Source organism: Ostrinia furnacalis, unplaced genomic scaffold (assembly GCF_004193835.3).
Source record: "Ostrinia furnacalis isolate ACB-3 unplaced genomic scaffold, ASM419383v2 OfSCF0723, whole genome shotgun sequence".
Classification (NCBI taxonomy): domain Eukaryota; kingdom Metazoa; phylum Arthropoda; class Insecta; order Lepidoptera; family Crambidae; genus Ostrinia; species Ostrinia furnacalis.
Genome location: NW_021130962.1, coordinates 104,559 through 119,485, shown reverse-complemented (window position 1 = coordinate 119,485; position 14,927 = coordinate 104,559). Strand labels below are relative to the sequence as shown.

The 14,927-nt window shown below is 33.8% G+C and overlaps 1 protein-coding gene across 1 annotated transcript; it reads left to right on the top strand.

Annotated features, from left to right (window-relative positions):
* Positions 1-1,432: 1,432 nt before the first annotated feature.
* On the top strand, positions 1,433-10,724 carry LOC114349907 (N(G),N(G)-dimethylarginine dimethylaminohydrolase 1). The gene is made up of 6 exons (XM_028300497.1): positions 1,433-1,751; positions 2,165-2,444; positions 3,065-3,167; positions 4,137-4,234; positions 7,230-7,457; positions 7,859-10,724. Exons 2-6 carry the CDS (start codon positions 2,181-2,183, stop codon positions 7,964-7,966), a joined length of 801 nt encoding a protein of 266 aa, XP_028156298.1. The 5' UTR covers positions 1,433-1,751; positions 2,165-2,180; the 3' UTR covers positions 7,967-10,724.
* Positions 10,725-14,927: the final 4,203 nt, after the last annotated feature.

Sequence of the window (14,927 nt, the reverse complement as noted above, 5' to 3'; positions counted from 1 at the left end):
TTTACGATTTACGAGATATTAAAAAAAAACTCTCGAGCGAGATCAAGCGAGAAGCTCAAGACCGAACGAGATGGAGGACTGTTGTGGACGCCCTCTCATCTAGAGGACATAGGACCATAAGTCAAGTAAGTAAAAAAAACTACTAACTAGATCTCGTTCAAAACAATTTTCGTTGGTAGTTTTTATAGTAATGTACCTACATCATAATATGTTTTTTTAGATTTTTCATTTTCTTATTTTAGAAGTTAGAGGGGGGGGGGGGCAACTTTTTTCCACTTTGGAAGCGTCTGTCACGCAAACTATTCGGTTTAGAAAAAAATATTTTAGAAACCTCGATATCATTTTTGAAGACCTATCCATAGATACGTCACACATATGTGTTTGATGAAAAAAAAAAGTTTTTTGAGTTTCAGTTCTAAGTATGGGGAGCCCCCAATATTTATTATTATTTTTTATTTTTGCATCAAAATCTTAATGCGGTTTACAGAATACATCTACCTACCAAGTTTCAACAGTATAGCTCTTATCGTTACGGAAAAAAATGGCTGTGACATACGGACGGACAGACGGACAGACAGACAGACATGAGGAATCTATAAGGGTTCCGTTTTTAGGGTTCCGTAGCCAAATGGCAAAAAACGGAACCGTCTATCTGTCTGTCCGTCCGTATGTCACAGACACTTTTTTCCAAAACTATAAGAGCTATACTGTTAAAACTTGGTGATTAATGTATTTTTTGTAAACCGCATTAAGATTTTCATACAAAAATAGAAAAAAAAGCAATAAATTTTGGAGGTCCCCATACTGAAAACTAAAAAAAAAATTTTTTTCATCAAACCCATACGTGTGGGCTATTTCTGAATGATATTGAGGTGTCTCATATTCTTTTTCTTATACTAAGTGTGAGATACTTCCAAAACGGTAAAATGTGTAACCATGGTGTGTGTTTTTTTTATTAAATTCCTCATGATCACGTACCTAGAGGTATTGAAATTCCAAATACTTAGGGCCCTGATTACGCTAAAAATTTTCATCTTCAACGTGCCCGGAAGTCAGCTGTTTTGACAAATCCGTATCGCAGAATCGAAGAAATCGAAGAAGCGCGTCTGTATTGGAGATGTTAAAAATTAGCGTAATCGGGGCACAACAGAGCCCCGATTACGGTAATTTTTAACGTCTCCAATCCAGACATGCTTCTCGATTCTGCGATACGATTGGTCGTTCAACAGCGTACGTCAGCTGTTTTGACCAATCGTATCGCAGAATCAGAAACGCGTCTGGATTGTAGACGTTAAAAATTACCGTAATCGGGGCTCTGTCTATAGTACCTTAATTCACTTAACACATCACTCCCTATGAAAGTAGCACCCACGTAGCACGTTAACTAATCTGTGCTGTCAATTCTGTCATTACTGTCAGTAGTAATAAATGATGGAGGATTTCATGGTGGTGTCAAATTTAATAATTTTGTAAGATCCATCTTTAGCGGTCAAAGCATTTCTCTTTTTCTCTGACTGCAGGCTCTATAACGTGTACTCTCATAAATCTTTTAAGTAATAAATCCATTCGTCTCACCTCAGAGGTTCGTGGTCGTAGACTATAAAAAGTGTAATACAATACATCTCTTACTTACCAAATTGTATCGACTGTAGGCGGAACTCTACTAGTAAGAGGTATTCATCTTCGGAATCGTTTGAGGACACGTTACCGGTTTCAACGTTCCACCTCAGGAAAATTAAAGAAAACGTCAGGTAATCTACTTCTAACTAGTGCCTTTTATTAATGAATTGAAACGCTTCATAATTTTGCAGGTCTATTTACAATAATTAGTTTTTGAATAAGCTCTCGGCCCATTAATAAATAAGCCAAATGATTAAAATATTAAGTCTGCCACTTTAGCAGTAAATGGCAATAAAGCAAAGCACATACCTAATTATAGAATTTTATCAACATAGTTTTTAATTTTAATGTAAACATATTTATTATTTAAATAATGAAAAATGCCTCGGTATGCAGATTAATCAATATTGCTACCAAGCTAAATCTAAACATGATTTTGTAAAAGTGAACATATTATTTCATGCTTTTGCTATACCTACATCAACTGTAATTGGTAAGTCATTATGACCCTGATTTTAATTTTTTTTTTTTTCCACTATCTTAGGTTCCCCGGAGCTCAAATGGATTTCAAAATGCATGAATATACTCACGCCATTGTTGGAAAAGTGACTCCAGCGTTACGTTTGACGGACAAAGCTGATTTAAATGATGCCCGCCGGCAATTTGACTGCTACCTAAGATTACTTAAGGAATTAAATGTGGAAGTATTAGAATTGGATATTGGTAGCTCTTTTCCTGACAACATTTTTTTGGAAGACGTTGCGATTGTATGCCATGGTATAGCATTGCTGCCAAAAGCTTCATCTACAGAGGAGGAAATAAAGGTTATTAGTTTTTAACAGGTTCTCTATCTATAATTATGTAAAATGTGTCATTTCATGTAGTACATTCCTTAACACAATTCACTCTGACCTCTTAAAATCATCTGAGGTCCTTAATTGTAATTTGTTAATAAGCGACCTAGTCTTTATTAATATGACCTTATTAGCTCATAGCGAATTCGATGTCTTGATCTGTCTGTGTTTCTTATTTGTGTTTATTTCTTGATACAATGCTTGTGATGTCTTCAACGTTTATTCTTATGGTTTTAAGGCCTGAAAGCAATAGATATGCACAATTTAGACTGAACTACTGATCTTTGATGGAGTCAGATGATTATTTGTAGTCTTTTTAAAGGGCTAAGCTTGATTGACGGACTATATTTATAGATAAAGATTGATTCTCTTTCATCACTATTTGCTGCTATTGCTCTGCTGAATAATTTTATTGTATCTTTCAATATGATATTGTAAATTGTTGTATTCATAATTTATTCTTGAATATGTTGCAAGCATTGCGAAAGTAATTATTGTATTTTCATTATCATTTTGAACTCTTATGCTGTGCCACATAGCATAGGTTATGTTGGTTGCTTTTTAACGGACCAATTTTCTTATTGTTTTAGATGAAAGCTATCAAGGAGGTTTTATCCAAAGAACTTGGCCAGACTGTTATCGAAGTAAATGATCCTGATGCTAAATTAGTTGGCTCTGATGTGCTTTTCACAGGTAAGAGAATATTAATTTAATTATTTTTAATAAGATCTTCTGGTTTAACATATTATTATCTAGACTACTGCAATAAATTATTCTTACTAAAAATATAAAGTTCCAGTTACTTTAGAAAGCTAATTTTTAACAATAATGTATACAAGACGTAGGAATGTATGTACAATGTATCTACATTAAAAATTCAAAGGTTGTTAAGATGTTAAAATTACTTTATTTTTTACTGGCGGCCGGCCGCGACTTTGTACGCGTGGATCCCGTTTTACCCCCTTAGAGGTAGAGTTTCGTAAAATCCTTTCTTAGCGGATGCCTACGTCATAACATTTACCTGCATGCCAAATTTTAGCCTGATCCATCCAGCGGTTGGGGCTGTCCATGATAGATCACTATGTCAGTCAGTCACCTTTGAGTTATACATACAGTCGTGGTCAACTAATTAGGGACGTTATATGACTAAAACACAAGACCGTCTCTCCAGTCCGAAAAAAAAATCTTCACGAGGCTTTGTAGCTTATGCCTATTAATAACAAGTAATTTGGCTAGTATTCTAAATATTTAAAGGCCAGAAAAGAAACTAGCTAGATGCGATCAATATTTTTAAAATAAATAAATCATTGCCACCTACACATTTATTGACCTAGGGATGGACAACTAATTAGGGACACGTAACACTTTCACTGTAAATGTAAATCCCACCAAAAACATTCTGTNATATGATATCAAAACGTTCAAAAGTTTGGCTGTACACGAGCACGTACACAAGATGTTGTTCTCTTTTATGAAATTTGTTAGTACTAAGGTTGAATTATTAAATAATCACTGTTAAATGTGATTAATTTATCACTTTTACCGCGACTGTCGGTAATTATTCATAATAACCGGTTATTATTAATAATTTTCAATTTATCACATTAACCGTAACATATATTTATTTAATAATATTTTAATCATGTGATTTTTTTATTTCAGGCCAGGAGTTCTTTGTTGGAATCTGTGAAACCAGCAACGAAGCAGGTGCCAGTGCTGTAGCTGAAGCATTTCCAGAGTTTCCATGCACTCCTATTAAGGTAATTGGTTTTGTCTAACACCCATATTCAGTAATATTCACAAACGATGTTTGCTTCAGTGAATCAGCAAATCGAACGCACAGCGTTTAATAGAGCTCTGTGATTGGTTCGTGAGTGACTCTGTGCGTCCACGTGCACTGGGAGACCTCATAGAAATGTTTGAATTCGGGCGTTAGGCCCCTTTCTGATTTGTCGGCGCGACAACGGCACAACATCAGCACGCTCGGCATACGCGGTACCGAAAGCTTACCGAACGTTTATTTTTCAATGTCAACATTTTTTTTTTTTATCCACAACGAGGAAGCTCTTATTTTATCATTACATAGTATAAAAACAAAGCGGCTTTTTTATTAGGGTTCCGTAGCCAAATGGCAAAAAGCGGAACCCTTATAGATTCGTCATGTCTGTCTGTCTGTTTGTCCGTCCGTCCGTCCGTCTGTCCGTCCGTATGTCACAGCCATTTTTTTCCGAAACTACATACAGGGTGTCCCGTAATGTAACGTCAAGCNCACCCTGTATAAGAGCTATACTGTTGAAACTTGGTAAGTGGATGTATTCTGTGAACCGCATTAAGATTTTGATGCAAAAATAAAAAAATAATAATAAATATTGGGGGCCCCCCACTTAGAACTGAAACTCAAAAAATTTTTTTTCGTCAAACACATAACTACGTGTGGGGTATCTATGGATAGGTCTTCAAAAATGGTATCTAGGTTTCTAAAATACTTTTTTTCTAAACCGAATAGTTTGCGTGACAGATGCTTCCAAAGTGGAAAAAAGTTGGTACCCATACATTTTGACGTCGATAAAAGTTATCACTCCGCGCATCTTAGGCCTACTGATCCTGGAGGCGAATCGACATTGTGACATTTTTATGCAAGCCTTTCAGCACTTCGATGCATCGATATTCAATTTGTCATGTGTCATCAATGCCCATGTCTCGACTGAATTTAAGGCTTTCTCATATACATAGTCTTGAAAATATAAGTGAAACTAATAATAATTATTATTGTGAAAGAATCATGAAAATATCTCTACAAATACAAAAGTTACAGGGCCCTAAAGTTGCGCATAACAAATATTCGCGCCATTTTGATCGGTGTAGTCACGACAGTCATTCGGATTACAGACAGGATTCTTTCTTAGTAAAATTATGTAACCTTTTTGACATATCCAAGACCTGACCATATACAGGGTGTTGATTTCAATACTCGCCATATTTAGGGAGTCGATTAAGTAGCTTATTCTGATCACGAATCATTTAAAAAAATTCTTAACTTCGAAAAAAATTTAAAACGAACTTTAACTTTAGTTAGTTAAATAAAATACCTATTTACACTACCTACTTTACGTGGCTTCCTTCAGTAGGTTATCCGATACGATAAGCAAGCGATCCGCGTAGCTCGATGATGATGCCGCAGTGTAAACTATTGCAGTTTTGCGAGCCATACAGTTGATTTCGCACGGAAAATATTCGCTATAAATTCCACTTTCGTTTGTATTTTTTTTGAGGATAATGCGTTTATATAAGTCATAATAGATCACCTAAATACCTAAATATGGCGAGGATTGAAATCAACCACACCCTATATAAAAAGAAAAAGAAGAGTTTGACATTATAGTGTCATTCTCGACAATGCGTTAGGGGTGGTAAGCATTGTGATTGAAACATGAACAGGTGGCCTGACGTCACGGCACAGCCTATGTTTAAGTTCGGCTACTTCAGTGATTCGTCCCACAATACGTTCGTCCCACTGGGACGAAACACTGAATTCAAAAAAATAAATATTTTTCGTTCTGGATTCGTACCATTTAATTTATTCTTTAAAATGAAAATGAAAATGTTTTATTTGATAAATAAAGTGGTTTAACAAGATATTTTGGTAACCATCCTTTTAAGTATAAGAATACCTGTAGTAGGAGGTTACCGCTCTTCCAAAAGTATTAACATAACATAATGAGATTTAGTACCGTCAGAAGCGTTTGTTAGTCGTATAAATCGAAATCAAAAAATCCTTGTAGCTTTTCACCTATTCGCATTTCGCCGCGATATCAAAATTTCTGAATAGATTTTTATTCTTATAGTATAATTTTTGATCGCTAATTACAATTGTCTAAAAAATTCATAGTAGATTTACTTTCCTGCCTGTCTTCACTGTAAATAGGCTAGGTATTGATAATACATGCTACATCAAAATTTGCTACTGTTGTAAAAATGTGTTAAAAATATATGCTAGTAACAAAAATACTAGCGATATTACACGCTACAACAAAACACGCTATCCGGTGAAATGCGAATAGGTGAAAAGCTACAAGGATTTTTTGATTTCGAGGTGTACGACTAACAATCGGTCAGAAAGTCAATGAAATAAAAGAAAACATGAATTTGTTAACAATATCTGTATTTAAAAGAAAATCAGTAAAAATGTTTAATAAATTAAATTTCAGACATTGTTAACATTCATGTTTTCTTTATTTCATTGACTTTCTCAAATCTGAATCTCATTATGTTAAAGAATAAATCAGATGGGACGAATCCAGAACGAAATATATATTTTTTTTTGAATTCAGTGTTTCGTCCCAGTGGGACGAACCTGTTGTGGGACGATGGATTTCAAAAATAACTTCACCGGATTTTTAGTTTTGGTCTATATTTTAATCCCATTCAGTGAAATCTAATGTTTTCAACATCACGAAACTTCTCCATTAAGACGAATCTAAAATAGTAAGACACGGGTCTTAGCGTGACGTTTATTAATGAGTTACATTATGTACTCACGGCTTGACGTTTCGGCTACGATGCCGTGTCTTACTATTTTAGCTGAAATGGAACGCGAAAGTTTAAAATCTTATAATACGAATCTAACGACACCTGTCACGCTAAAATCGGTCAAGTAGGCCGTGCCAAAGAAATATACATACATACAAATACTCGAAAAACATAACCCTCCTTCTGGCGCAGTCGGGTAATAATGATTTAATTACATATTTCCAGATGGCAAAAGGGACGCGCAGTTTGAAAAAGTATATTACTGTGGCCGGCCCAGAAATTCTCTGCGTTGGCGCAAGTAAAGAAGCTAAAGAGATCCTTAAGAGAATGGAAAGGGAAGCTACATTCTCTTATCAAACCTTGACCGTTCCTGAGGACGAAGCAGCCAACTGTCTCTATATAAACGGAACTTTAATTCACAGGGCAATAGAAGAGATTCCCGATTCATTTAAGGTAACTATAATTCGACTTACTTGTTTAATCTTTCGTTCGTTTCAGCCAAAGGACGTCCACTGCTGGAAAATGTCTTATATCAGTCACACGGGCATGATACGCATTCTACTGTACGAGCTTATGACTGTGTGGGTGTATTAGGTTATTAGAAAGCATTTGTTTCATACATTTTGTCGCGATTGACCAAAAAAAATTATTTAAGTATGTTTAGTAGATACGTTGTCTAGTACCTACCCATAGTACAAGCTTTGCTTAGTTTGGGACTAGAGGCGCAATGTAAAATGTCCAAGGATATTTATTTTAATTTCTTAGCTCAAGGACCACTTTCGCGCAGTGCCTTTTGTAATATTAGCAACAAGAATCAAAGAAATCAAATTTATGTAAGATTTTAATCATTACAGGTGTTTTGCGAGAAGATTGATTTTGCTCGAAGATCGATTTGTTTCTCTGAGTTGGCCAAGATCTCCACTGGACTGAGTGCATGCTGTTTGTTGGTAAGGAAGACTTAAACAACAAACTGAAGTATTAAATCTACAGTTTTAGTTGTTGATTATTCTAAATGGCAGAGGTAACAGCCGATGTGTTCAAAAACAATACCATTGCTTATTGTTAAATAATAAATAAATATGCTTATAAAATGTATTAAATGAGATCTTTTTTAAAAGTATTTTATCTCGAAAATAATTAAAAGCGTTCAAAACTAACTTAAATAACAAAACATGACCTCAATATCTACAATATTATTTGTAAGTTGTCATAAATGCTTAATTGAAAACTTTACTCTTTATAGATTCTATTAATGTTATTTCTATTTGTCTCTTATTTTCAAGCAAGATGGAATGCTATTGCTACTTTTTGCAAAGGACATTATTATCATAGGGTCATCTTTAAAATATGCACAGCCAATTAAGCCGCTGAGTGTCACACAATATGAACAATTTAGGTTATTAATAATATGTTAAAAAGACTATTTAAGTATTACAAAGGTTAATTTTTGAATGCAAAATGTATAAATGCTTTATACATGGACAGACATGGCATGGGGTTTTTACTAAAAAAATATATAAAAACCCTTGTTATAAAATACAAAGGACAATAAATAACACCGGCAGACACGCACATTATGGAAGTATGCTACCTGTGAAACAATAAAATTAATTTATTTAACTTATTGTAATTATATTTTATTATAATTAAAAAATATGGAATCACTAATCGTACAAAAGCAGCAGGACGAGCTAGTCTTTTTAAATATTATTTATGAAAAGTATAAACATAATTTATTATTATTATACAGTAGCTTTAAATTATATGTATAATCAAGTATGAAAAACTTATAAAATAACCCGATGTAGTTTTTAAAATTGTACCTGCGTACCTTCCTTCACTGTACTTTGCAATATCGTTTTCGATTTCTGCAAAAGGTACCTGTAGTAAAAATGTGTATATGTTTATAATATGATAAAATATTTGAGGTTGTAATACTCTATAATAACTATTCTGTAAGTTGCTATTGATATTGTATTTATACCTTTCTATGTTTGGTAATATAAGTATTTCAGGGTAAGAAAAATACTGTAAAAACACGAGCACGGGTCACTTCTGTTAATACCTTGACAGTATGTATCTCCATAGATAAGAATAAATACTTTGTTGTCTCTCTTTTTCTCTTTACATAAAGTGTAAAAGAGAAAGATATACTGTCACGGTGACAAGAAGTGACCTACTCAGCCTAATGATGCATTCCCCAATTATATTATTCCACCAGTATACACGCATTCCAATTTTCTCTAACTATTTGATCTTTTAACAATGTCTTATTGACTCTTATTGACAAACAATTAAATTATACTTTTTATTATCAGGAAAATACCAGGCCAAAATATTTCTGAAACTAAAAATACGGGTGATTGCCGTTATATTGGACTAAGCAATATTAAATAACTCTCTGTAAAGTGACATCATTATTAATTTTCAATTTTATTCAGCCTTTGAATGAAATGATACTAGTTAAAAAACCCTTTGTCCTCTCTTGCGGCAGAACATTGCAGTAATACATACTTAACCTACAAATTATTATTTTAGTCACGATATACTTAAATAAAGTATGCGTTAGATGAAAAATTTGGAGAGCGGAGTTATCATGTTATCATTGCCTCAATAAAATACCGCTCCGTGAGTTTATTTTTTTTTCTCGCAGTCAGCAATTTCATTTAATATTTAAAGAGTGACGTCTTATTTATAAGAGCACTAGCTATTGCCCGCGGTTTCTCCCGCGTGAAATTCAGTTTGCCACAGATCGTTTTAAGTTATAATACGTTATTATAATGTATTCTACTAATAGTTTAAACGCAAAAGTTTACGCCCCCAAATAATTTTCCATTGTTCTGTTTAAGAGGCGAGGATAATTTTGATTTTTAACTAACAGGCCAACATAATCTTCTTTATCAACAAGATTGTTATCAAAATCCATTTTGTCGTTTATGCGTGAAATAGTAACAAAAAATACATAGGTACATTACAATCGTACAAACTTACTCGTTCATAATAATAATAGTAGGAAATAAAATATCTCAGACTGATACTTCAGAGCGAGAGCTAATTATTTTTATTTAGCTTTTTGGCTAATATTATTATTAATGTCAAACACATAATCTCAACAATGTTGTTAAGTAAACTAAGTTTACAAAGTTAATAAGTGGTTAAACCTAAGGTTTCGTAAGTAATAATAATGAAATGTAAACTAAACGCTTAAAAAGTACTTTTTTGTAGATCGTATTATTATTCGCACTGTGTAGTTGTTTATTTAATGAGCATTCCTTGAAAATGTATGTAATCGTGTATTATTAGTATTTAAACTACTTATTGTATTGCTGTTGCGTGTATTATTCGATTAATAATAATAATACCTATAAAGTGATGTCTTGTAATCATTGTGTAGTGACGAGTTTGTAAATCTCTCTACGTTTTCTAGATACAGTTACCTTTATTTAATTATTACTCACAAAAAATATTACTAAAAAATGTAGGTTATCTTAATTTTGTAACGAGTGAACAACATCCTTGTAAGTGATTGTGAGCTTAGTGAAGGATTATACCAAACGTCATTACTAGCGAAAAAAAATTTATTATACTAAATGTATGACAGATTGTACAGCGTCCCTAGCGGATACTTTGAAGAACTAAAATCTTCGTAGACTTTGAAGAACTAAAATCTTCGTAGATTTTTTATGCACTCGCTAGCGATAACGTTCAATACAAACTCGCACTAAGCACACAAGTAATTTGCAAGTTTTGCAACCAATTGTTAATTATGTATATGCCTCGGTAAAAGTCAACCATTTAAGTGGCTTCACCCGCGTGAAATTTAGTTTGTCACAGATCGTCATAATAATATATTATAGCCTACTAGCGGCCGCCCGCAACTTCGTACGCGTGGACCTTGTTTTACCCCCTTAGTTCGTAGAATCTGTTGTTAGATATCATGTTGATTTCACGGCTTCCCCCGCATAAATATTTACGAACGTCAAAAACAGTAGTTTGTCCAGCGCTGTAGATTTTAACCAATGACGATAGATGGCGCTTTTTAGACACGTCTTATTTAATTAATGAAATTTAATTGTTTGTATATCGTCATAAATTATAGCTTATTTGTTAATCTGGGTTGTAAACAATAATACTGTAAAGTTTAAACAAAATCCGTTCAGCAGTTTTTGCTTGAAAGAGTAACAAACATCCAGACATCCACACAAACTTTCGCATTTATAATATTAGTAGGAAGTAGGACTAGTAGGATTTGTTATTCTGGGTTATAAAGAATAATATTGTAAAGTTTCATCAAAATCCTTTCATTAGTGTTTGCGTGAAAGAGATCCATACAAACTTTCGCATTTATAATATTAGTAAGATTAGTAAGACATTAGTAAGATTTTGATTTTAATTTTGCATGGAAAAATTATAAAAGAATGCCCTAAATCAGTAAGTATTTTTTTTTAATCTGGGATCCTTACAGAGATTTATAAACTCAATTAAGTGAATGTAAGATATTACGGTAGGCGTTTTAATTTTGTCTGATGTCTTATCATGTCGTACATACACAATACACATATGAAATAAATTATTGTACTTTTTACGAAAATACAAGTTCTAATGTAATGAAAATGGACATCTTCTATTTTCTTTTCGTTTTTTGCTGCTAAACGCCGCGTATGAACATAACAGTTTGGTTGATTTTCTTATAACTTGAAAATTATGATGTTGGAAAAACGTAATAAGGCATCTGACAATATGGTAGGTACATAGAGTTACTAGTAATTTCATTCTTTCCAAAAGGCCAACATAATCCAAAAAAGAGACAATTGATAAAATGGTTTAATCTTGCCTCATAAAACATAATATTATTATGCTGGGTTGCACCATCTAATTAACTAACTTAACAAACTTCAAAAATCTGTCAAAGAAAGTTAGATTATGCAACTCAGCCTTTAGTGTCATATTATCACAAGCCTGTATAAATTATTTTTTTCTGCAGATTAATTTATTGAAATTTCTAGTAACTGTTCCAAAGTAATTGTAATGTTGGAATCTTAGGGATGGAATCTCGATAACTCATTTATTCATACCCGCAATTTATATGTAATGTGGTACCTAACAATGATATAATTGTATTGTAGAAGAAAAGAAATAAATCAACCTGATAAAATATGCTCTTTAATTTCTGTCATCGCCCAAAAATTTCTCCGGAAATAGCCATTTTTTTTGTACTTTCGGCCAAATCGGAATTCAATAATATTTTTTTCCAAGCTTAGCACAACTTTTCTGAACGTGTGCCATGGAGCTTATCTTATCTTATCAAAAATGACGTAGGGTTTCTCACGGTCCCCTCTCCTGCTAATAGTTCTTGCAACTCACGAAGGCGAGTGAGCTTTACTTTTGTGTGTACGTGTACATAACTGACATAACGATAGTGTATCAATGAACACTTTTGAAAAACAAACAGAGCGAGCCACCACACATGTAAGCTCACTCGCCTTCGTGAATTGCAACAACTAAACAAACAACAAAAACAACAACTAAACAAAAATAAATTAGTTAATGATTCTGCGGCGCTCTGAAAAATTTGGCAAAACCTTGCAGTCAACCTGTTTAGTGCAGTTAAGTTAATATCCACCTCGGCCTAAAAAGTCAAAATGGTTTCCTGGGATAGGTAATGTTATCCTGGCACGGTTTTCTTCGGTGAATGATCGGCTGAAGGTTCACATTTACTTACACGAGATTTATAGTTTACCTACTTGTATCACAAAATTGTTGTAAGACGACAACATTTTGTCGGGATAACGCACATGCGACTTACGGAAATATATTATTAGAGGCATACGACGTCATTGTAATTGTCACGTCATGTCACTCTTTTTGCCAGACCACATTATTGACAACCTGTCACGCCATGAGCAGACGCGCAGCTTGAGTGTAGGTACCTAAGTTTGTTTAACGAGGTATGTAACGCAAGGTTGGTTGTCTGCCAAAGACGTGCGTCTTTGCTACCGCTCGGCGTAATGAGCCCCTTACCTTGTTAAATCACTACGTGAACCGAAATTCACAAAGCCGTGTTTCATGTACCGAATGTCTTATAAAAACTGTTATTAAAGCTTAGGGAACCTTGAGAGATGAGATTTCCGGGTCGTATCGTTCAGAATCCCTTAGCTTAGCTGCATCGTTTCAATCACTTCTAAGATGAGAATGAACTGATTAGGGTAAGGTGGGGCACAATGTTACACGGGGTACAATGTTACAATGCATATTTCTCCGTCCCTTTCTATTAGTTGTATGTATGTTTGTATGATGTTGGTATACACGTTTGTCAAGCTCATAAGAACTGAGCCGCTGAACATCATACAACTATAGAAAGGGACGGAGAAATATGCATTGTAACATTGTACTCCGTGTAACCTTACCCTACTTTTTGTATCTGTCTAGCTGTCCCGACAGACGTTGTCCTGTCGAAAAGTTAATCTCAATTTCTTGAATTTTACACTATTAATTAACCTTCTCCTGACAATAACAAACATAAGAAAAAATAATTAGAGAAATCGGTCCAGCCGTTCACGCGTGCGTGATACGATGACCAAGGGAAATAGACATTATTTTTTATATTGATTAGAAAAATTCGGTCGGTCACAGAAATTCAAAGCGCGTCTCAGAATAAGAAAAGGTACGGTAATTGTAAAAAACCTTAAGTAGGTAATTGTGAAAAACTTGATAAAGTTGGTCTACATACGGTCTGGACTGTAAGTTTTTTTTGCATCATATTCTATTTCGTCTACCTATGTTTCACTTTCATTCGACAGTTCAGACCTTAAAAGTAAATCGAAGTTATTAGATTTATATCTGTACCTACTGTATCTTACGCAAATAAAGTAAATTATTATGTTCTAGTGGTGTAGAGCTAAGCCAAAACCGATAAATCGTTGAAGCACATGGTCGCAAACCATAATAACTGAGATAAATGGTTTGAGGTGTCATATGTATGTAAGACTTGGTCAGCTTGCATAATCTGGCACGAAGACCAAAATTTTAATGATGACTCTAGTTAATTATAATCTTGATGGTTTTACGACCAAAGCAAATGTTTCTAATTTTACCCGACTGTATAAAGGAGGATAAGCTTGTGAAATATTTTATTAAATCATTAGTCTACATAATAATATGTAACAAATAACACTACTTACCTTCTCCGCACCGCAAGTGAAGTAAGTTAAGGTAGGTAACTATTTTTTAACCGCTTCGTTTTTAAGATTTATGTTTGGTAAATTTACTATAAAAAATTGATTTTGCCAAATATTTCAAACTAATTTTAAACAATAAAATTGTCTCTGGTGGAACGTTAGTGGGATTTTTAGTTAATAATCAAACTATAAAAATAATTATGTCATGTATCAATTTACTTATTTTGGACGCTTCAATTTAACTATACCAACATGTCCTTCCTTCGCCGTTATAACTAAATTCTTGTTTAATTTACCGCAAATTCGACCATCGTGATAATAATACCTGACACGTGCCTTTATGCACGTTCTGCTGGACCCAAGAACAGATTTTAATTATGCTGTCAATAACGACACTATAAGGATGGGCTTCCCGGCAGAAATGCATTTAACATGCTCAATCAATATTGATTTAAATGAAATTCTTGTAAAATACACGCACCGCACACAGAGAGTGGTGAGGATGCGTGAAGGCATAGCTTAAAAATAGTCCGATCAAATAGGTGATTCGTTGTATGGACACTTCTGAATAATTCCTCTGCATATGAAACTTGGCACATGATGAAGATACTTAGGTAATACAGATTGATATACAATAATCCAATAAATTCCCGTAATGTTTAGTATTTTCACCTAAACATGATGCATTCTTATTGCTGCTACCTACGTAAGGTTGACATTGACTTATAAAATTTTAACACTAAGG

Excerpts from the sequence above, each read along its gene's own strand:
- LOC114349907 (XM_028300497.1), top strand. The coding sequence starts at position 2,181 with ATGGATTTCAAAATGCATGAATATACTCACGCCATTGTTGGAAAAGTG. Across the intron at positions 2,445-3,064 it reads CTACAGAGGAGGAAATAAAG|ATGAAAGCTATCAAGGAGGT; the intron begins GTTATTAGTTTT and ends TTATTGTTTTAG. Across the intron at positions 3,168-4,136 it reads CTCTGATGTGCTTTTCACAG|GCCAGGAGTTCTTTGTTGGA; the intron begins GTAAGAGAATAT and ends TTTTTATTTCAG.